The sequence below is a fragment of the Eurosta solidaginis genome, chromosome 1, assembly GCF_040869045.1.
Source record: "Eurosta solidaginis isolate ZX-2024a chromosome 1, ASM4086904v1, whole genome shotgun sequence".
NCBI lineage: Eukaryota > Metazoa > Arthropoda > Insecta > Diptera > Tephritidae > Eurosta > Eurosta solidaginis.
The window spans coordinates 342,292,361-342,314,252 of record NC_090319.1 but is presented as its reverse complement, the minus strand read 5'-3'; the positions used below and the strand labels follow the sequence as shown (position 1 = coordinate 342,314,252).

The 21,892-nt window shown below is 39.6% G+C and overlaps 3 protein-coding genes and 1 long non-coding RNA gene across 13 annotated transcripts in view; 3 read left to right on the top strand and 1 right to left on the bottom strand.

Annotated features, from left to right (window-relative positions):
* Positions 1-1,572: 1,572 nt before the first annotated feature.
* Positions 1,573-6,236, top strand: Galt (Galactose-1-phosphate uridylyltransferase). Its single transcript, XM_067762387.1, has 4 exons — positions 1,573-1,781; positions 1,840-2,009; positions 2,068-2,273; positions 4,835-6,236. The coding sequence occupies exons 1-4, from the start codon at positions 1,763-1,765 to the stop codon at positions 5,487-5,489; spliced, it is 1,050 nt and encodes a 349-aa protein (XP_067618488.1). The 5' UTR covers positions 1,573-1,762; the 3' UTR covers positions 5,490-6,236.
* Positions 5,795-9,108, bottom strand: LSm-4 (Like Sm protein 4). The gene is made up of 3 exons (XM_067762388.1): positions 8,733-9,108; positions 8,520-8,663; positions 5,795-7,576 (listed from the first exon to the last, which is right to left on the bottom strand). The coding sequence occupies exons 1-3, from the start codon at positions 9,035-9,037 to the stop codon at positions 7,399-7,401; spliced, it is 627 nt and encodes a 208-aa protein (XP_067618489.1). The 5' UTR covers positions 9,038-9,108; the 3' UTR covers positions 5,795-7,398.
* A 4,030-nt stretch (positions 9,109-13,138) lies between these two features.
* Positions 13,139-13,786, top strand: LOC137244525 (uncharacterized). Its single transcript, XR_010951079.1, has 3 exons — positions 13,139-13,316; positions 13,386-13,434; positions 13,505-13,786. It is a non-coding gene; the product is annotated as an uncharacterized lncRNA (long non-coding RNA).
* Positions 13,787-21,375: 7,589 nt separating this feature from the next.
* The window catches only part of Fas1 (fasciclin 1), a 153,102-nt gene continuing 152,585 nt past the window's right edge, over positions 21,376-21,892 (top strand). For 5 of the 10 annotated variants that reach the window (XM_067762414.1, XM_067762413.1, XM_067762412.1 and 2 more), the window contains exon 1: positions 21,376-21,540. The gene's annotated coding sequence lies outside the window, so the exon portion shown is untranslated. Of the gene's footprint in view, positions 21,553-21,892 lie in introns of all 10 variants that reach the window. The other 5 variants (XM_067762418.1, XM_067762417.1, XM_067762415.1 and 2 more) reach the window with 3 other exon arrangements.

Sequence of the window (21,892 nt, the reverse complement as noted above, 5' to 3'; positions counted from 1 at the left end):
TTTAATTGAAGTTAGAAGTATATACTAAAATGAAAATGATAAAGAAAATGGCTAACAAACGATTTACGACGGAAGAACTGACCCGATATTTAGAAAACTCTGATGATGATGAAGCTTTTAGTGATGGAGAATACCTAAAGTTGCTTATAAAAACCTCAAACCCAGCAAAAACCAATCGCTATGGCATGAAAATATACAAAGCATTTGCTGTAAATAGTTACACATGGTCCTACCAGGTTTATGATGGAAGATTGCAGGAGTTAGCAGGTCTAATAAACTTGGATCAACAGTGGTGCAACTACTATACAAGCTTGCCATTAGCTGAGTTCCTAAAAAGTCGCAAAACTGGTTTGATTGGCAATTTACGTAAAAATAAAAGAAATTTGCCAGAGTAAGTAGTAAAAGCGTAGCTGAAGAGAGGCGACCAAATAGCTAGACAAAAGCATAATCTATATACTGTATCAGCATTCCATGGAGATACATAGTATGTCTAAAGTGCGTACAAAAAGAGGCGATGTTATAAAACCAGATGCCATAATTGACTATAATGAAGCAAAAAAGGGATTGATATTTCCGATCAACTTGCATCTTTCAATTGTCCGTTACGTAAAAGTTTAACTTGCTATAAGAAGACAGCAATTGTTTTGCTATTTGAAGTCGCTATTGGCAATACTAGATGCGTTTACAACGAATTGGTAGACGGCCCTAAGTTGGCAGTTTTGCAAGTTCAAGAATATCTAGTCCGACTTTAGGACCAGCAGCATTAACCGTTGAACATAACCTTCCTCAAAGGCTTCCAATTTCCTCTAGCGCTCCAGGAACGTCGAACCATTTTCCTGGACATAGCCTGCAAGAGATTCCACCAAATATTAACAACAAACTCGAACGAAAACGATACACTGTGTGCTAAATCAAATTGAAAAATCAGGGAGAATTGGCTAGGAAAGCAAAGCAAGTGCATACTGAGTGCATAATGTGTAAAAAGGCCTTTTGCTTGGAATGCTATAACGAAATACACGCTTGATTTTATATTAATTTAAATGAATAAAAACATTCTCCTTTGTATTTAATTTTTTATATATTTCATGGTTTTCTACCGAATAAAAGGCTACTATCAGAAAAAAATTTCGAAATTTTATTTCATTTTCCTAAAGTTTGGGTCTTTTGTTATACGCTCACATAGAATTCACAAATATTTAACATAACAAACAAGCTTCTCTAAGTTGTATAGATAAATGAGTGACATGTGACTCATGAACTTATTTCAATACGCTCTCATGAGTCATATATGACTCATTGGACAGGGAAGTTGTTAAGTAGGCAGGAAAGTAGTAGGATAAGTATCCCTATCGTTTCAGCAACAAAACCACAATTGTATGTAAATGTCTTTCACCCAGCAAAAATTGTTCCCGCTATATTTCGGCGCTCCCTAATAACCATATGTTCGTATTTACCTGTTTTGTTTTGTAAACTTGTATGTACATACATATATACATATGTTCATGTGTATTATCACTACAGTCGTACATATGTATGGCTGATAAGAAAACTAAATAAGAGAACAACTAAAAACTATTTATTTACACTCAGCGATGCACTTCACTTTTTCAGGTCTGACGAGTGAGTGATCATTGGGTGCGCTGAGAAATGGAATGACTTTTTAGTGGCTAATAAATACTCAAAGCAGGTGGCTTTCCCGAACAGTACCTACATTTATCATTATTGTTTAAAGTTTACATACATTGTATAATTTACGAGCGAAATGCAGTTTGTCGCAACTGGTGAGTCCTCGTAGAGTTTACTTGCTTTGAACGGCAGTTTTTACAAACATTTCTTCAGAACACCCCCATCGTCGCATGAACCCGCTAACCGGCCATTGGGTATTAGTAAGTCCACACCGAATGTTGCGGCCATGGACGGGACAACAGGAACCGCCACAGAAAAGTAATATACCCGATTTTGATCCAACAAATCCGCTAAGCCCGGGTGTTGCACGACCAAATGGCACTGTATGTAATTGCTAAACTGAGATTTTATTATTCTTATTAAATTTCCTTGTTTCTGTAGGTGAATCCAGTTTACACAGGCACTTTTGTATTTACGAATGACTTTCCAGCTTTAATGGAGAACAATCCAGTGCCACCTTCTTCGAATGATCCACTCTTTCAAGTGGCGGAGGCGCGTGGCACTTGCCGTGTTATGTGTTTTCATCCCAAATCGAATGTTACATTGTCACAAATGACTGTGTCGGAAATCTGTGCTGTTATAGATGAGTAAGGCAAATAAAATACATACATATGTATGTACATATTATAGTTTTAACTAGCAGACCCGGCAGACGTTGTTCTGCCCTAAATTTGGTCTATCTGCATACATTTTAATAAGCTTTTTCCGTCTAACTCTGCCCTACCCCTCTACACTTTTTCCTAATCTTTTTATTCAGTCCTCCCTCCGTCTTTTTCGCTTCATCTATCTCCATCTTCGTCTCATTCTATCTCTTTCTCAGTCTCCCTCTCTTTTCTATTCTCTGAATTTTTTCTCATTCTTCTCATCTCTTATTGCCAGTCCCAGAGGGTGGTATGTATTTTGTTCCAGTCCCATTCCGAGTCTCAGTCCCAGTCCCACTCCGAGTCTCAGTCTTAGTCCCAGTCCAAGTCCTAATCCCAGTCCCAGTCCGTCTCTGGTATACTTCCCGGAAAAAAGCATTGTAAATACTAATATAGGCAAATTTATATACGAAATTTCAGGTAAATTGAGTAGGACGTATGTAAATAGGTATGTGGGTATTATTAATTCTTGTCTTTATTTCGGCTTCGCATGCATATTTATCAGTTTTGCCAGGTTGATACGACTAAATCGAATATCACAATGAACTTTAGAGCTCTCAGCAACAGCTTTTATTTGATATCCATAATACACACACATTCTAGGGGTATCCGGGTCCATGTTTTGGGCTATATCTCGAGACCCTAGTCACTCAGAGGTGTAAAACTTACTCGTATTATAGCACACATCAACAGCTTCAATTTAATACCCATAATATAAAAACACATTCTAGGTGTATCCGGGCCCATGTTTTGGCCTATATCTCGAGACCATAGTCACTCAGCGGTGTAAAACTTACTCTGTACTAAAGCACTCATCAACAGCTTCAATTTGATACCCACAATGTAAAAACATTGTCTAGGCGTTCACGGGCCCACGTTTGGCCTATATCTCCAGACCCTTCTCACCCAGGGGTATGAAAATTATCCTGTCCTATAGCACTCATCAACAGCTTTCATTTGATATCTATATTGTATAAACACATTCTAGGGGTACCCGGGTCCACGTTTTGGGCTATATCTCGAGACCCTAGCCTCCCAGTTGTATGAAAATTATCCCGTACTATAGCACTCATCAACAGCTTTCATTTAATATCCATATTGTATAAACACATTCTAGGGGTACCCGGGTCCACGTTTTGATCTCAAGACCCTAGGCACGTAGCGAAAAAAAGGTAGACGTTGGCCGAATCTCAGACCTACCCAATATGCTCACAAAATTTCATGAGAATCGGTTCAGCCGTTTCGGAGGAGTTAAGCCTCTAATCCCGTGACACAAGAATATTATATATTAGATATGAAAAGGGCGTTGTTGTGAAGTGACAAGGAAATGGAGAAATAATTATAGTAATAGGAATAAGCGTATTAAAAATTTTTACAGGGTTATTGTTCCAATCTCGTCGCACACTACAATCTACAGCCGCATTACTACACGACCCGATGCAACCATCTTCTACACTTGACACACTGACAAGAGTATGTCCGTCTAAGATAAATCCTTTTCCGACATATGCAGCAGAACCACAGCCTGTGACCAGGGTTATGTTCAATGCCTTCCCGGAGCAAGAGGATATGGAGCAGTCCAGCTGCAAGAAGCTGCTCCGAGGATTACAATTTGTGTGAGGGACGCAACAAATTAAATGGGGTTACACTGAAATTACCGCCCTTGGTCGGCGAAAAAAATCTCGAGCATCTACGGTACGTAGAACCGGCTGATCGAACAAATCCTTCCCTTAAATACGAAATCGCCAAAAATTACGGCACTTTCATGAAGAGAAAGATGAGCTTCGGTAATATAATGACGAGTCCTTTCATGCTGGATCCTTAAAACAAAACTCATAATGCTGCTCTATAAATCGACCATAGTGTGGTGTCCATAGTAGGGATCTTCTGACTCATAATATACGGGTTCCAAAGGGACTTCGTTGGTCTCAGTAGGGTTAGTAGCAGATGGTGCTAGTATCGAAGCGCTTCTGATTCAGTCTGGCAAAGGACTGCCCTTATCCGTCCATACTCACCAAACCTTTGCGGTTACAAAACAACAGCAACAAGGAATAAAATACAGTAACAACAAAAACGTCCTCATATAAAGATTGAATTTGAGTTCTGATTAGGAATAAGAGTTTGTTTACGAAGTGTTCAATATCGGGCAAAATGTTGCAGATTGGCACTTCTCATATCGCACACCTAGAACAACAGGAAGCTATCCCAAATCTCAAACGTTTCGAAGCTATGAGTACTTCCACGCTTTCTAATTCAGTACCTACCGAACTGTATATCTACACTAATGAGCGAAAAAAAACCTTTTAAAAAGTAGACATACCTTTGGTGCATAAGAGAGTTTTTTGAACACTGTGATTTTTGAGTTGATCCTTTATGTATGTCTAGAGACCCAGCTCGGCAGCTAAATAGTGCATTGCCCTATCTCTTCTGGACGTGAGAGTGATCTTTCACACCGCCGTCGATATGCTATAATTACTTATCATCATATTTTTTGTATCACCCAACAGGTGGATCAATCAATTCAGCGAGTTGAGTAAAAAATACTTTTGGGTGCAGGTATTCGAAAACAAAGGCGCTGCTATGGGTTGTTCAAATCCACATCCGCATTGTCAAATATGGGCATGCTCTTTCTTGCCAACTGAACCACAAATTAAGGACGAACGTTTGCGGAACTATTACCAAAAGAATGGTAGTCCATTGCTAGCTGATTATGTGAAACGAGAACTGGAACGTAAAGAGCGTATTGTTGTTGCTAATCAAGATTGGTTCGTTGTGGTGCCCTTTTGGGCTGCTTGGCCATTTGAAACTTTACTTATATCACGTAACAATAATAAACGTTTAGATGATGTAACACCAGCGCAGCGCGAAAACTTGGCTAAAGTTATCAAAGAACTAACGATTAAATATGACAATTTATTTCAATGTTCATTCCCATATTCAATGGGTTGGCACGGTGCACCAACTGGTGAAGCCAGAGACGCGGATGTGTCACATTGGACGTTACATGCACTATATTACCCACCGTTGTTACGTTCTGCTACAGTACGTAAATTTATGGTTGGATTTGAGCTGCTCAATGAAGCGCAACGTGATTTGACACCAGAACAAGCAGCCCAACGGTTAAGGGAAATTAATGGTGAACGACATTATATGGAGAATTAATTCAAACACATAAGTTAACAAGTACAAGTTTTTTAAGTACGACCGTTTAGGTGAGGTTAAGCTTAAGCTAAGCAGCTTATAATGCCCATTTTTTTACAATGTCAAAGAAATACATTTCCCATGTACAGATCAGAGAGGAAAATGTTTTTGACTTACCGTTCCTGAAATGTGCGAAAATAGTCCATCTCAATAGTAACAGTGCTATGCCCATTTGTCAAAATTTACAAACACATTGAGATTTACATTTAATTTTCAAATCAAAATCTGTGTAGCTCGGCTCAGTTACCTTCCAAACCAAACTTGAAATGCAATTTTCGCAATATACGGGCAAATCACTTTTTTTTGTGGGTACTGAACTAAGCCAAGTTCTTTGTAGAGATTGATTCATAAGGAAAAAAGGAAGGTCTTCCTTTTTCGGTTTACTGTGTTTACGGGGCGAAAGGCTGGTACACCATTAAATGTTAGTGGATCTCTTTTTGCGACATATGGCATGCATTTTTTAGCAGATAACGAAAAGTTCATAGACTCCATTTAGCTTAGTCTACTGGACCAAATCGCCAAAGATATAAAAAAATCGTTTACCAACTTACTAGAACCAGCAATGAGTAATAAATTTGTGATGAATTTATAGCTATAAATATAAAATAGTAATAAAATTTAATATTGTACATATATACATGCATACTGCCAAATTTTACGAAAACTTAAATAAACGCTAAATACTTTTGAATTTGCAAATACAATGAATATATATTTTTTTGTTACATACATATAAAGCGTAACTATAAACGTATGTGCACATCAATATGCGTGTATAATGTAAATTTTATTTAATTCTACTATCTAAAAGTCTATATCAAAGTATTTACGTCCATTATAAGCACAACTCCGTTTTTGTATTATTAATTAATTACATTGACATCGATTGATCAACAATTTTTTTGCAAAAAACTATCAAAAACATTACAATAATCTCACGGTTTAGCTAACAAATGTTACACTTAATATTCTGGTATATAATATATTGGCAAATTATGCACAATTTAAATACAAGCAAATTACACGCCTTGTTTTGACAAATGTTGGCCAGTACATATGTATACTAATTACATATACTAGTTATACTCTGGTCCAATGCATAACAAATATATATCTTACTGTTGCACGACAGCGGATTAAATACATTTCCTCAGGGATCCAATTTAATAGTTTTCTTTTTTTGAGTCGAAAAAGGCCGGGTCAAAAATTTGTCCTAGGTCAAAGTTTATGGGATCCTGGGGATACCCATAGCATTTACACGACGATTCATGCACCTTTTTTATTTTTCGAACTTTTTTCAAACAAAATCACAAATAAAAGTAAAATCCGGATATTTATTTTATAAGTCCGAAAAAAAGTTAATTACCGACTTTTATTTTTTAAGGACAAATCAAAGTCCGGCCCTATAACTATGAAACGGCTTGTCCAAATGAAATGAGTTTTTTATCAATAGATTCTTACAAATATCTAATTTTGAAGCCTATATGATCATTTGAAAGTTTTACATACTAATACCAGAAATTTGTCATAAAAAACACATAACCAACTCTCATAGTACTTTGCTTATACTTTAGCAGTGAGCAATGGAAATTTGGTACACCGCTTTCTGTTGAAACAAGAAACATTTTTTATAAAAAAAATAGCTTCAGTTTAATGAGCCGTTTCATAGTTATAGGGTCGGACTTTTAATCTTTCCTTAAAGAATAAAAGTCCGAATTAAGTAGTATATTTCGGATGAAAACTTTAAAAGTTCTGAAATAATTTTTCTGAATGACTTTTAATATAAAAAAAGAACAGTTCGGGTCCCTGCATTTCCTATATATAAAATCCAGCTATCCAATTAAATTTACCAAACCATTTGTTAAAAATCTTAAAATTTCTTCATAACAGCACGACTTTCTAACGCTTGCATTTCACTTAAAAGCAATGCTACATTATAGCGCAATTGATGAAACATCGATAGTGGAAATTCTAATGTACGATAGCGGCCATCTGGTAATTGGAAATGTAGTATTATAGTTGGTGCATTGATGCTGCCATTACAAGTCCTGTAAGAAGAACAAGTTTATTATTACAGGTAGCACAGTTTATGCAAGGGAAACGAGCAGTTTCACAAACATTTCAAATATCATTCATAATGGGTTCGAATGGAGAGGCCAACTGGTCGTCTTAGTCTTCTCATCCTTGTAGCAGTGCTTTGCCTCATTCCAGTCGGCGCGATCACTCACTAATTGCCACCAATATCCTCTAACGGGACTCCGAAGTAACTTGCAGTTCCGAAAGTGTTGGATCACAGAGATAAGAGTGTTAGAGGCGCTCTTTGTCAGCTATATCATCCAACAAAAAAACAATCAATCCAGATTGATTTTGAGTTAGAGTGACGCGCGCCTCCCTGGGGAGAGTCCGGTATATATCTTTATGAACGGTCCGACGCCTTTTTGTAAATGCCTGTGATGATCATTTAACGCTCCTTATGAGTTGAGTTCTTAAACACCGTATTGGTTGTTGTATTTTTAAAGCTATCTATCGTTTCTCAACCAGTTTTTTAGTTGGAGAGGTCTGCTTTACGCAGGAATGGTTATACTTCAACCAATTAAATCTCAGCTGCTACGTTGACTAGGCCATGTTATAGCAATGCATGAAGATGCTCAGACTCGATATAATTTTAACTCGCACCTACTTATGGATGCTGAGCAAGGAGGCCCGCTCCTTTAGAAGGACCAAGTAGAAATCGGTTTGTAGCCAAATGCGTTTATACTCAAAAAGAATGGCAATCCTGCAAGTTGCAAACTTAGCTACAATCTTCTTCTTGTAGCAATGGACTCAAGAAAGATTTTGGTGGGCATTACCGATAATGATGTTCCTTTGCCAAATAATGATTTGTTCCAGAAATAAAAACCATCAAGGTAATATCGCACCCTTAATTCACTACGTTAACTGAATACTTGGTGCACTAGTTCTAATGGGAATACCAATAAAATTGCTACTTACCCTTCGCCGAGCGATATATTAATACGCCATTGTAAGTTTTTAGGTTTGGAACGTGATGTCTTGGCCTCTATGAAACTCTTTGTTAATGAGGCACGATGGTTGTACAGCACTTTGCTCAAGTCTTCAACACATTCATCAGTAAATCTGCACACACATATCGAAAACGATTATTAAGAGTTTATAATATTATTGTTTACCTTTTATCCCACATACCTTAGCTCTTTTAAACAATCCCGAAATTCATTATCCTTAACTATACCTTTTGGTGTTCGTAAAAATATTTGCATTATTTGTAAAATAGCAGCGAATAGTTCACAAAAATTATCAGGAATATCGTGGCCGGAATGTGTAAGTTTGGTCAACTCTAAATCAAGCTCCTCCGGTGAACACTTTGAACTCTCAAGGTAATGCACCGACACTTTAATGAGAACCCGAAGTATAGGTTTGGTTAATTGTGGCATATATTTAACGTATGGGCGTACGGTGCGCACCATTGTGTATCGGAAATTTGTGGACATTTTCCCAGATGTTTATTTGTGTTTTTTCAGCGAAAATAAAATTAGTTAACTTTTGTTGCACAGCTGTTTGTGGATATCCTACCAGATAATGCCGAATTTAATATTTGGCATTTGGTTAGCAAAGACAGGAACCGCTTCTAACATTACATGACCCAACAAGAATGGTTTCGGGTAAATAGTACTAACCATACAAGAGTACACTAATTGTCATTTGATATACAAAAACGTTACGATCCCGATGTCTGAGACCACTCATTCCGAAGGCGGAAAAAAGCATGGTAAAAGTTTAGTTGAGGGTCGACTGCAAATACGCGTCAAAAAATATCGAGAGAGGTGTCAAAAGACGCGTATTAATCTCGAGAACAATAATCGGTAATAGTCTAGTTGAGGGGTCGCCTGCTAATACGCTACCAAAAATATCGAGGGAGGTGTCAAACGACGCGTATTAATCTCGAAAACAATAATCCGATGGCGGAAAAGAAAAATTTTATCTCTGTCCGGAGATATTTGCATTTGAAGTTGGCGATTTCCATGTGGTTTTTGTTGTGTTTTTACCCCCAAAAAAAATTGTGTATCACCGTGGCGGTAGCCACGGTTATACCACACACCCGGACTTGGCATGGCGTAGCCCAGGGTTATTTTTTATAATCGAGGCCGAAGGCCGCCAACGCAGAAAGGTGTTCTGCGCAAAAATACTATGGATTCGACCCCCGGTTTCGGAGGTACCCGCGGGTCTTTTTTCGGTTTTTCGTTAATATCTTCTGAACGCGTTAAAATTTTTATTTTCCGCCTTCGGATTATTAATACTGATGTCAAGACGCGTCGTTTGACACCTCTCTCGATATTTTTGGTAGCGTATTAGCAGTCGACCCCTCAACTAGACTATTACCCAATAATCCTAAGGCGGGAAAGAAAAATTTTATCTCTGTCCGGAGATATTTGCAGTTGAAGTTGGCGATTTTCATGTGGTTGTTGTAATGTTGTACCCACAAAAAAATTGTGAACATAAGTGCCTTGCGCGGATATAGGGTAATAGTCTAGTTGAGGGGTCGACTGCTAATACGCTACTAAAAATATCGAGAGAGGTGTCAAACGACGCGTATTAATTTCGAGAACAATAATCCGATGGTGGAAAAGAAAAATTTTATCTATATCCGGAGATATTTGCAGTTGAAGTTGGCGATTTTCATGTGGTTGTTGTTGTGTTTGTACCCACAAAAAAAATTGTGCATCACCGTGGCGGTAGCCACGGTTATACCACACACCCGGACTTGGCTTGGCGTAGCCCAGGGTTATTTTTTGTAAGCGCGGCCGAAGGCCGCCCACTCAGAAAGGTGCTCTGCGCAAAAATACTATGGATCCCACCCCCGGTTTCGGACGTACCCGGGGGTCTTTTTTCGGTTTTTCGTTAATATCTTTTGAGCGAGCTAATATTTTTATTTTCCGCCTTCGGATTATTAATACTGATGTCAGGACGCGTCGTTTGATACCTCTCTCTCTCTTTCTCGATATTTTTGGTAACGTATTAGCAGTCGACCCCTCAACTAGACTTTTACCTTTTCATGGGATTGATATAATTTTTATGATTTTGTTGTACGCAGACAGGTACTCTGCGCGAAATTATTTTGATCCCGAAATCGGCGTTGAACCAACACAGAAAAATGCATCTGAGAACGGTCAAATGGCCCAATGAAGAAAGGTGTTCTTCGCAAAATCTTATTGGATTCCACCTCGGTTTCTAAGCGATCCGGGTAATTCTATACGACAGCATGACACTGCTAATACGCGTCCAAAAATATTGGGAGAAGTGTCAAAAGACGCGTATTGACCTCGACAATAATGCAGACAGGTGTTCTGCACAAAAATTCTTTGGATCCCACCCCGGTTTCGGAGGGACCCGCGGGTAATTTTTCGGTTTTTCGTTAATATCTTTTTAACGAGTTAAAATTTTTCGCCTTCGGATTATTAATACTGATGTCAAGACGCGTCGTTTGACACCTCTCTCGATATTTTTGGCCGCGTATTAGCCGTGTCATGCTGTATGCGTATAGAATTACCGCGATCCGGAGTCATTTTTCGGTTTTTTGTAAATAACTTTCAATACAAGCAAACATTTTTTATTACCGCCTTGCTCTTATTGATACAGATACCACGCGTCTTTTGAGACCCCTCCTGCCAATTTTGTAAGTGTGTTCGCATTGAAGCAGAATAATGTTAATGCTTCAGATGCTGGCTAATAGGAATAGTTTCTGAAATATATACCAAAATTTTGGCAGCTGACGGATGGTTTCAATACAGGGAAAGATTCCTGAAGGAATGAAAATGGCGATCTGATAACTTAAGTTATGGAGGGAGGTCTCCTCATTGACAACTAGCGAAGTAGAAAACGGACCCTATGCCAGGCACCCGACTATGACAAAGTTGGAACTGCAATAATCCGGCCAAAGACTAACAAGGCGATGGGTAAAGGCAGACTGCCTAGCTGTTCAAAGGCGGAAGCTAAGAGTTGGTACAGAGCATGTTTGAACTACTATGCAAAATTTTATCGATCGACCGCATGGCTCCAGATTGGAATTTAAGTGCGCTTTGCCGAATTCATAAGAAAGATGACCCCTCAAACCACGAGAACCAGCCTGCTTAGCATCGCGTATAGGGCTCTCTCTAGCGCACTGTGCAAAAGACTTAAGTTCAAAGTCAACGATCTGATTGGATCCTAATGGTATTGAACCGAACATCGCCCAATTAGCAAATACTCTAATTGCCGAAAGAGCATCCGTTCGAAGTGCACTATTTATATCTAATTATCTTCTGATGCCTAGAAATATCATAATAATTTATGGTAGTGAAAGCTTTTCCCATCCCAGCAAATGTCTGTATAGAGACCAGAACTTCGGCCAGATAACTTCGATCAGTGCATCTCGTCTTATTCCTACCGACATAATATCGAAAATTTACAATTACAAAGACGTGAGGGATGCGTATGAAATGCTGGCGACTCTGGCTGAATAATTCCTGAAATTCGAAAATTCGACATTTTATAAATTGTTTTCTAAACAAAGAAAAAAAAATGCTCCCTCGTGAACACTCATGGCGGAAACTCCAATCGCAAAAGATGGAATCTACGTTAACCCTATTCTATTTCTTAATCCATGGTGGGTAGTCCCACTCACCATACCCACCCCTTTCGCCGGCCCTGTCCACTCGAATAGAATTAAGCTCCGTTTGGTGATGCATTTCCTGGCTTTTTATTAATCGATAGATATGTCACCAAAAACCGTTCGAAGGAAAGTTTGCTGCCAAGAAGTAAACACAGCTTATACATTAGCCTCTATCCGTAGCGCCGCTGAAGCTTTTTAGGCAGCCTGAGAGCTTTCTAGTTTTAAAGTTCAAATTCGTATCTGTTTTGTAGCGAATCGCTCCGCACTCCCTCCGCAAATCATCGTTCGAATACCGTATTAAGCACGAGTATCGGGGCGAATTATGACTGGGAACCGACGTTCAAATGTGACTAAACACACGAACCAGGCTCTCAATCTCTAATTTTCTTAATCTGAATTATGTATAACGGGTATTGTGTGCGATGAGCTTCAATTATAGGTTAGGTTAGGTTTAAGTGGCTGCCGTCCGTATCGGAGCTGCACACCTAAGCCTTTATAGGCCCATTGTGAAACCACACGGATTTGTTCCTACTCTCCTAATCAAACCACTTCGTTCAGTTTATGAAGCTAACTAATCGTCGTGTATTGACCTCAGCTATATCAGTCAGATCTACGAGAAACATCTTGCCCATAAACCGTTGCCTTCTTCTATCGAGCGCTGGACATTCACAGAGTAGACGCCTAAAAGTTTCAGGCTCTTCTTCGTTGCGGCAGCTTCTACAATAATCATTAAATGGAGCGCCAATCCTTTCTGAATGCGGTCCAATACAAACGTGACCAGTGAGAAGACCTACAACTAAGGACATATCCCTCTTACGGAGGGGGAGAAACTCGCGATCTCTTTTCATTCCATTTCGGCCATGTGATTTTGCCGTGTGGCATCTTTCATGATGCTTTCACCTTGCCCCCGCTTCCATCAGTAGAGCCTCCTATATATTAGAGTTGTGCTTTTTCGTTCATTTCAGAGATTCGAATCTTTCGTTCTTTTTCTGATGAACGAACAAGTTGTTCTTTTTGTTCATCTGTTCTTTTTTTTTTCAAGCAAATTTGATCACTGCTCCTCGCACCCGCGAAAAAAGCCAACAAGTATAGATGGGTGTGTGTATGCGGCAATGCTTTGTGTAGGTATATTTAAATGTGTTACGAATAAATAAGTTAATATATATATCTATAATTAACTTAAAAAAAAGTTACAAATTTCGGAAGATCCAGGAAATTGAAAGAATACAGACACAAATTGTAAATATGAACTTTTCAAGCTTAATAAATGTAATATTAGTTTCTTACAAAACATGTTTTTCATAAATAGTCCATACATAAATTGGTGTAGCAGTGCCACACACAAAGATGTCCACACATATATATCTTTAGTGTAAGTGGAATCATCGACATTCGTGCTCACTGCGAATTTCTGCGTATGTATGTATGAATTTACGTATGGATGTTCGCGAACGAGATGAGAGAAAGAATAACATTAGATAAAACGAACTAAAAGAACAAATGAACTAAAAGAACAAATAGAACCGAAATCGAAGATCTAGTTCACTTGTTCAGTTGAAAGACCCGGTCAATTGAACAAGTTCAGAACGAAACGACACAACTCTACTATATATTGAGCTTGCAGGTGGAGAGCGGCATGCCCAACCTCTTCCAGGATGGCGAAAGTCAAAGGGAGGTACCCTTTCTTGCAAACTCATCCGCCATATCATTACCTAGTATGCCCTTATGTCCCGTAAACCATACCAGATGCAGAGTAAACTGTTCAGCCATCACGTTAAGTGATCTGCGACAGCCTACTACAGTTTCAGAATAAGTTGTGACAGAGTCAAGGGCTTTAAGTGCTGCTTGACTGTCTGAGAAAATCTAAATGTGCTTCTGAGAGACTGCTTTCTGCTTAAGGCAGTCCACAGCGTCTTGTATAGCCGCAAGATCGGCCTGAAATACGCTGCAGTGATCCGGAAGTTGAATTGATCTTTGTATTTCCAATCGTTCCGAATAGACACCCCATCCGACCCTGTTATCCAGTTTAGATCCATCTGTATAGATCTGAATGCTGTTAGTGGACCAATCAGTGTCATTCACCCACTGTTCCCTCTCAGGGATTAATATCTCGTATCCCTTGTTAAAGTTGGTATGTGGTTTGCAGAAATCTGTCCATTCTGGTATGCAGAATCTGTCGAGAATTTCAGTATGGTTGCAGTGAGACCATGTGGCCAGTTTCCTCAGCCTAATAGCTGCACATGCTGCATATTTTATGCCTACTATATCTATGGGTAGTAGGTCCAGTATTACATTCATAGCCTCCGCTGGTGTTGTGCGGATGGCTCCGCTTATGCATAGTAGTGCAGATCTTTGCACCTTTTGAAGAGCAAAAACCGTCGAGGATTTATTCAGGGCGGGTCACCATACCGCCACCCCGTATAGCAATATTGGCCTAACTATGGCCGTGTATATGCAGTGCACTATCATAGAGGACATACCCCATTTCCGTCCAATTGCCCCTTTGCATGTGTAGAGGGCAACCGTGGCCTTACGGACACGTTCCGTGGTGTTTTGTGGCCAGTTGAATTTCTTATCAAGTGTGAGCCCTAGATAGTTGGCGGACCCACTTAAGCACTGTGTTTGCCAGCACTGGATTTGAGAGTGGTGGTATCTTATACCTCCTCGTAAAGAGCACCAGCTCCGTTTTATTTGGGTTCACAGCCAGACCATTATCAACGGCCCAAGCTTCGATCCTTCTTAATTCCACCTGCATAATATCGCAGAGAGTTTGTGGAAACATCCCACTTATCACCAAGGCAACGTCGTCAGCATATGCTATAACTTTACAGACCCTCTCCTCCTCCATGTCCCTTAGCAGCTGATTCACCGCCAAAACCCACAGCAGAGGGGATAGGACTCCACCTTGGGGAGTTCCCCTACTGACGAACCTGTTCACCGACACCCCTACAAGTTCTGCCCTTACCACCCTGCATAGCAGCAATTGGTGCACAAGATCCACCAGCTGAGATTCGATGCCCAGATCAGTCAGTACCTTAATGATTGATTCAGTTATAGTCAAAAGTAAATTACTGACGCATTTTTTTTGTACTCGGAAAAAAATTAATAAGAGTAGAAGATGTAGGAAGCCTCAAGTGCATGCGCCGTTAGGGAGATATTTAAGTAGATTTACAGAATGACAAACCAAACGGGACCAAATTTAGTACTAATTTCAAAGATTTTGTTCCTCAGATCATAACATAAGAAATGGGTGTGCCCCGCACTTTCACTTTTTCCGCTCTCGCATCGTCTCTCTTAACTACATACCAACAATTGATTTCAGCTTCTTGTAATTGCTGCACAAACCCTTGGTGATCTTTTATGTCAAGCCATCCAACAATCAAACATCCGCCTGCAACATTAAGTATGTATGTATGTACATGTCTATGCATGCATGGATGTATCTTGTACTTAAATCATCAGTTCCTCCGATTTATACTCGGTGGTGGTTAACATGCCAAGTTCAATATCATTTATGCAATTGACTGACGAGGGCATTTCATTTATGTACTTAATGGGTACATCTAAAATATTACATGCATTTATATTTATATGTGTACGAGTAGTAAAGCTTTAAGTAAATTTATGCGAATTTAGTTGTTATTTTAGGTAGGCACAAGTAAGGAAGTTTAAATTGAATTAAAATCGTAAATTATATACCTAGTTGTGAGTTCTTGTGCCTCACACGTATTACACAGATTTAAGCTGTACTTGAGCTTAGATACTGGTTATTAACCAAGTGCCCAGCCGGTACGGCTTGGTTGCCATCAAACATACGGCGTTTGCAGATGACGTTTTACCAACAATTAGGTATTGATTCATCGATGGGTGCGAGATATATGTACATGTGTATCTCGGGATCTGATTCAGGGTTGAGCGTCAGTGCGGAGAAGACGGATCTGGTCTTGTTTACCTGGTGGTATAAGGTCCCAAATTGGATTAGGGCGAAACTCAATGCAAAGAAGAGAATGATGAAGGCTGATGTATATTGCAACGAGTTTCCGTCATCCCTTGTCAAATTTGGTTTTCAGACAAACCGGTTTCGGCGTTGTGCCATCATCAGTGTCGATTTTCGTTCGAGAGAAGAGAACGAAAATCGACACTGATGATGGCACAACGCCGAAACCGGTTTGTCTCAAAACCAAATTTGACAAGGGATGACGGAAAATCGTTCCAATATACATCATTTATCCACCCTGTCGGAAAATCAACCAAACAAGATAAGTCAATGATGACGGCATCTACTGCTTTTTGTGCATGTAAAAGGGTGATGGTATATTGATTGATATATTGTATTGAGAGTAGGTATCTTACAGGTTAAAGCAATACTCTCCACCAAACAACCCCGTAAATTATTATGTTGACAACCCAGCGGCGGTTGTGGCAAAAAACTCGCATAGCACAACATATTCAAGTATGTTGGAGTAACAACAATCACTTGAAAGGACGGGTAGGAGCGCCTGGGCATATGGGAATAGATTGTGCTAAAAAGGCGGATGAGCTATCTATAATTAGAGCGGCCCGAAATTTGTACCGTAGAAGTTCCAACCAAATTGATCGAGATAAAAAGGAGATATTTTACGAATCAAATGACTCTTATTACTAAAAAAATGTAACTCTAGGCTCATGACAGGCGTACGAACTGCCTTCAGGCGTCACAAGCTTATATACATATTAGGCTCCTCCTGTGATATTAGGCGGAGGTCGCACTATAGAGCATGTAATGTACTCGTGATCTGCGTTTGCTGGATTAAGAATCCTTGTAGTAGGCGCACACAGCTATCACATCTAGAATCAGCAGGTAGGATTGATCCTAGAAAAAGTTTAGTATTTGCGAAGATTACAGAATTATTTTATTACACAGTTTCAAGTTTTGGACCGATATTTTCAGTTTGATCGTCTAATAAATTTTCTGTAACACTACGAACATATCTAGTTGATGTGAGGTCATTTCCCTGAAGAAGTAATTAGGTAAGAATGCATATATTGGTCGCATACATCTATTTATCAGCGTTCAGTAAACACCACTTTGGGGCTAAGTGAGCTAAATGTGAGACGGCGATTACCTGGCAATGCTGCTGCGACACAATAAGTTAAACGCTTGTGGTGGATTAGTTGGAAGCGGGCGATTGTTTTGGACCAAAGTGCTAGCTATAGAAGCCTTTAATGTCACACCATTCCACGCAAAGCTAATTCTGCGCTGGGCTTGCGACTCGTTATATATGTAAAACGATGTAATGAGATACGACTTGATTGCATGCAACTGAAATGCCCGGGCCCGAATTTGGGATGGTGCCTTCTTCTTTTTTTTGGTAGCAGTGCTTAGCCCCATCCAATAAGTGTGATTACTCACAAATTGGCATTGATACCCTCTAACGTAAGTTTAAGGAAACTTGCAGTTTCAATAGGATTTCGCCAAAGGCACACGAGTGTTTAAGGCGTTGGTTACATATTGCGCATGAAAAATGTAAGACATACCTTGCGTATGTCGACGCTGTGTCTGGATAAGTAAGATTTAACCTATTGCTGTATCCTGATCGAAGTTGTGCCAGAGGACTCGTGTCTCCCTGGGGAGAGTTCCCAATATTGGAATGTGAGCACGGAGTTTGCTGGGAATTTATCGGCATCAGATTGTACCGACTCATGATTTATGAGGTTGAGCTCCTGCTTATGTTCATCAAGGTCAAACGACTGTGTTCTTATGCGCTGGATTTTATCATATTGCTTACGGTTCTTCTGCTCGGGTGAAGAAAAAAAGTGATTTCACAATTATCCGAGCGATGCGATGGATGTGACAAGAAAATATTTCCATTCAATATTGTGGAATGGGTACACAGAAAAGTGCGATTCGGGTATCGAATTTTTGTTGGGAAAGAGTTCACGTTCACGGGAACCAACATTAACATAAAAAACAAAGCCAGCCGAGAAAATCAAGAAAACCGAAGGATTAACCATACTGGCATGTCTTGCTTTGTACTGAGTAGGCAGTTCAAATTAAGTTCGCTTAACATAAATCAAGTTCTTCATGTCACATATCGTATCTATCCTGATATATTGTGCAAAACTGTGGACACTGACAACAACTCATGAAACGGATATGGGAATATTCGGGAGAAAAGTTCTGCAGAATTGACGACGGCGAGTATTAAATAAATATAATGATAAGCTATATAAAATCAGAAGGTATTCTTATCGCACCTCACCCATGAAAGCGGAAGAGAGTTGTCCCACTCCATAGAACCAGGCGGGGAATTATTTAAGCGCCAGGTGCAAAAAAAGAAGTGGCTGGTGCGCTTTGTAATAAAATTTTCTAATAACGCCGGTAAATGAACTGAAAACTAATAACGCCAGTAAATGAACTGAAAACTAATTTAAGTGAGGTTCATCGTGGATTATCAATTACAGAACATGATCTTCCGAATAGACTAAAATACCGGCAAATCAAAGTTATAACAGCTTGCGTTCAAAGCACAACAAGGTATACAAATCGCTATAACATCTAGTATCATGAATCATGATCAAGTGCAGCAGCTTACGTAGTATATGTATGTATGTATGTGTATATGTATATATTGGTTAACGTTGCAATGTCTCCCCCTATTATTTTATGTTTGGCTCTCTCAATATTATTTTACCAATTCCACAAGTCTCCTTATAAGTTCAACTGAGGCAAGCATCTCCCAGTAGAGTTTATACGAAGAAAAAATCGAAATAATTCATTCTAATATTTATAACTATTTTCAAATTTTGACTAACATATTTCCAAGTTGTATATCTTTTACCTTTCCCCAATATGCAATCGAATCCTTCCGATATACTAGGTAAACCGACCTAAGATTAGGAATACTTGTTCTTTTTGTGTGTCAAACACCGGTCGGTCTCAAATTTTATAAGTTGTTCAGACCCGTCTATCGGAATGATAATTGGGACCTGGTAAGTCGAGAGTGTGCTTAAGTTGTGCAGTGAGCGTTTTCCTAATTAATAGATGGCGAGGGAGAAGACGGTATACTCGTTCCACCTTATGACTTCGACCAAGTGCAAACGGCAATATCCCATCTGAGGATAACAAAACGCTGGGTACTGACAAACTACCCATCGTGCTGTTCAAACAGGGAGTTGATAAGTTAGCAAATAGCAAGGATGAAGTCTTACACAAAATATGGCCAGACGAGCGCGTGTCTACAGATTGGGACTAAGTGTGCTCTGCCCACCAGGAAAGCAATTCCACAAATCAGCCTATTTAATATCGTGTATAAGGTTCTATCTAGCACACAGTGCGCAAAACTGAATCCTACACAAGCTGATTGGTCCTTATCAGTGCTGATTCAAATCTGGTAAAGGTACTACTCATGGAAAATCCTCAATATAAGAGAATCAACACGCATCATTTCTTTTGTCAGCTTCAAAGCAGCTTTTGACAGCGCGAAACGGAGTTGCTTGTATGCTGCTATGTATAAACTTGAGGTCCTTGCAAAGACAATAACGCTTTGCTGAATAGGCAACATTCAAATCCAAACAACGAGTCAACGAAGTCGAGTTGAGCTGTATGAGTACTACGCAGATATGAAAATATTTCAATGAATAGAAGCCCAAAGGCTTTGCTGGGTAGCTCATGTTACACGATCGAATATATACGAATACCTCCACTAAGTTGGGAGAGGCAAGTGGCAGGATATTTGATCTCCCTTGGCGCCTCCAACTTGTCAGTTATAGCGAAGCGGGATAGCTGACGTGACGTGCTACTTAAAGGACAAAAATGCATAGTCCATTAAGTGCCAATTAATGATGAATATGAAAAGCTCTATCATTGGTAGTTAATGAAATCAACGTTCAACCAACCTACTATGCAGGATAAACCTTATGTATAGACTATGATATACAACAGCTACAGTTGCGGTGGTTCAAGATAAAGAAGGAAGAGGTGTTCAACATAAAAATTTCGGATGGAAATTTACATGGCTTCTTCTCCTGGAATTTTTTAAATGGCTCCAGTTATCGCAAAGAAAAAATTACTGACCTACTTTACCGAAAATTTCAGATCGGCGAGAGTAATATGTCCGGAAACTGCGCTGTTGAGGCAATGCACCAGCTTACACCTCTGCTGGCTGGGTGAATCCTCCTATAAATACTTGCAAGCACTGGCTGCCATCCAAGCGAGATGGGTCATATAACCAGCATGAAGGATGTGAAGGCAAATGTGGCCTAGACTGGACGAAAACCGATCGAACAGCAATCGGTCATACTTTAAAATCGCCTCACAATTAGCACATTAGCGGATCTTTTGGGCGCCCATTGTGCTCATATGTGTCTGCAAACAAATGACTTCTGGTGCAACTTCAGGGACGAGGAGGAGATAGAAAGTGTAGAGCATTATTTATGCCATTGCCGCGCCCGTTTGAAGACCAGGTACCGATGTCTCCACAGACACTCCTTCAGGCGCCTTACGGAGCTAGAATGCGCAAACATAGAGGACATTCTCCGCTACATTAGGCAATCGCACTGGTTAGTTTGGGTGTATAAACCAATTTCTACGGAAACGAAACACGGGCTCCTTCGTGCCATGAGCCACAATGGCCTACATGATTCTCCGCTTGAGCAGCGGAAGCGGCCACATTAACTTAACCTAACATAGATAGAAATAAACTATGTACTTTATATTGCTTTAAAACTGCTTTTTGCATCATTTGAAATTATACTGGGATATAATAACTTACTATCACACGCATACATCAACGTATAATATCGATTCTCAGAGATACTGACACATGGCCAAGCGGTTTTGCACATAGCCATTGATGTTGCTTTAGCCATGCGTTGCCACTGGTGCTCTGCTTACCAAACAACCACACCACTTGCTGTTGCCACCGGTGGACAACCTATTGTTGTTAGTACTGTTGATGTTGGTCTTGCCTTAGCGCTTGCTCTTGGTTTTGCTCTTGCTCATGGCTCTTGCTGGTTGCTATAGTCAATTGTGAGTATGCGCGCGTCATCGTACTTGGGCATTTGTTATTCAATTCTAAAAAATACTATAAAATATATTCGTTAAACGATGGATACTACGAGTACAAACCATCCATAGTATTGTATATAGTATTATAGTGAGCTCGTCGTCAACTTTTCATCAAATGGTCTCAGTCAGTTCTTGTTGAACCGTTGTGCTTGGCGTGTCGTATTCGCTGCCATTGTTGTGTTTTGGAAACTCACTTTAACTGCCAATAAAAACTTGTTCCGTGTGTTTTTTGTTTAGTTGTTGTTGTGGTACAGGTTTAGCTTTAGCCTCGACTTGAGGGTGTGCAACATCAAAGTGTTAGTGTATTAGTATATATTATATACTGCATTGCAAAATATGTTCGTGTATGTGTGCGTATGTTTGTGTTTTGCATAGTGTGTTAGTCACTGAGTCAGTCTGTTTGTGTGCCGAATAATTGGAAAACTCCAAAAAAAAATGGGTCTGCATTGTTCCGACTGCGCCAATTTTACCTTTGAAGGTGCCACTTACCACACACACATACATACTTAAGTGCAAGCGAGTATGACTCCGTTAATTTACTCTGTTATTGATTTAAAATTTTGAATGTTTGGGCATGTGTCTGTGTTGATGTGTGCGTGTGTAGGGCTTCAACTGCTGAGACTTATGGTTTTGTGAGAAACTACAAAG

Excerpts from the sequence above, each read along its gene's own strand:
- Galt (XM_067762387.1), top strand. Across the intron at positions 2,010-2,067 it reads TTGCACGACCAAATGGCACT|GTGAATCCAGTTTACACAGG; the intron begins GTATGTAATTGC and ends TTGTTTCTGTAG. Across the intron at positions 2,274-4,834 it reads ATCTGTGCTGTTATAGATGA|GTGGATCAATCAATTCAGCG; the intron begins GTAAGGCAAATA and ends ATCACCCAACAG.
- LSm-4 (XM_067762388.1), bottom strand. The coding sequence starts at position 9,037 with ATGTCCACAAATTTCCGATACACAATGGTGCGCACCGTACGCCCATAC. Across the intron at positions 8,664-8,732 it reads GATTGTTTAAAAGAGCTAAG|ATTTACTGATGAATGTGTTG; the intron begins GTATGTGGGATA and ends ATGTGTGTGCAG. Across the intron at positions 7,577-8,519 it reads AATATATCGCTCGGCGAAGG|GACTTGTAATGGCAGCATCA; the intron begins GTAAGTAGCAAT and ends TTCTTCTTACAG.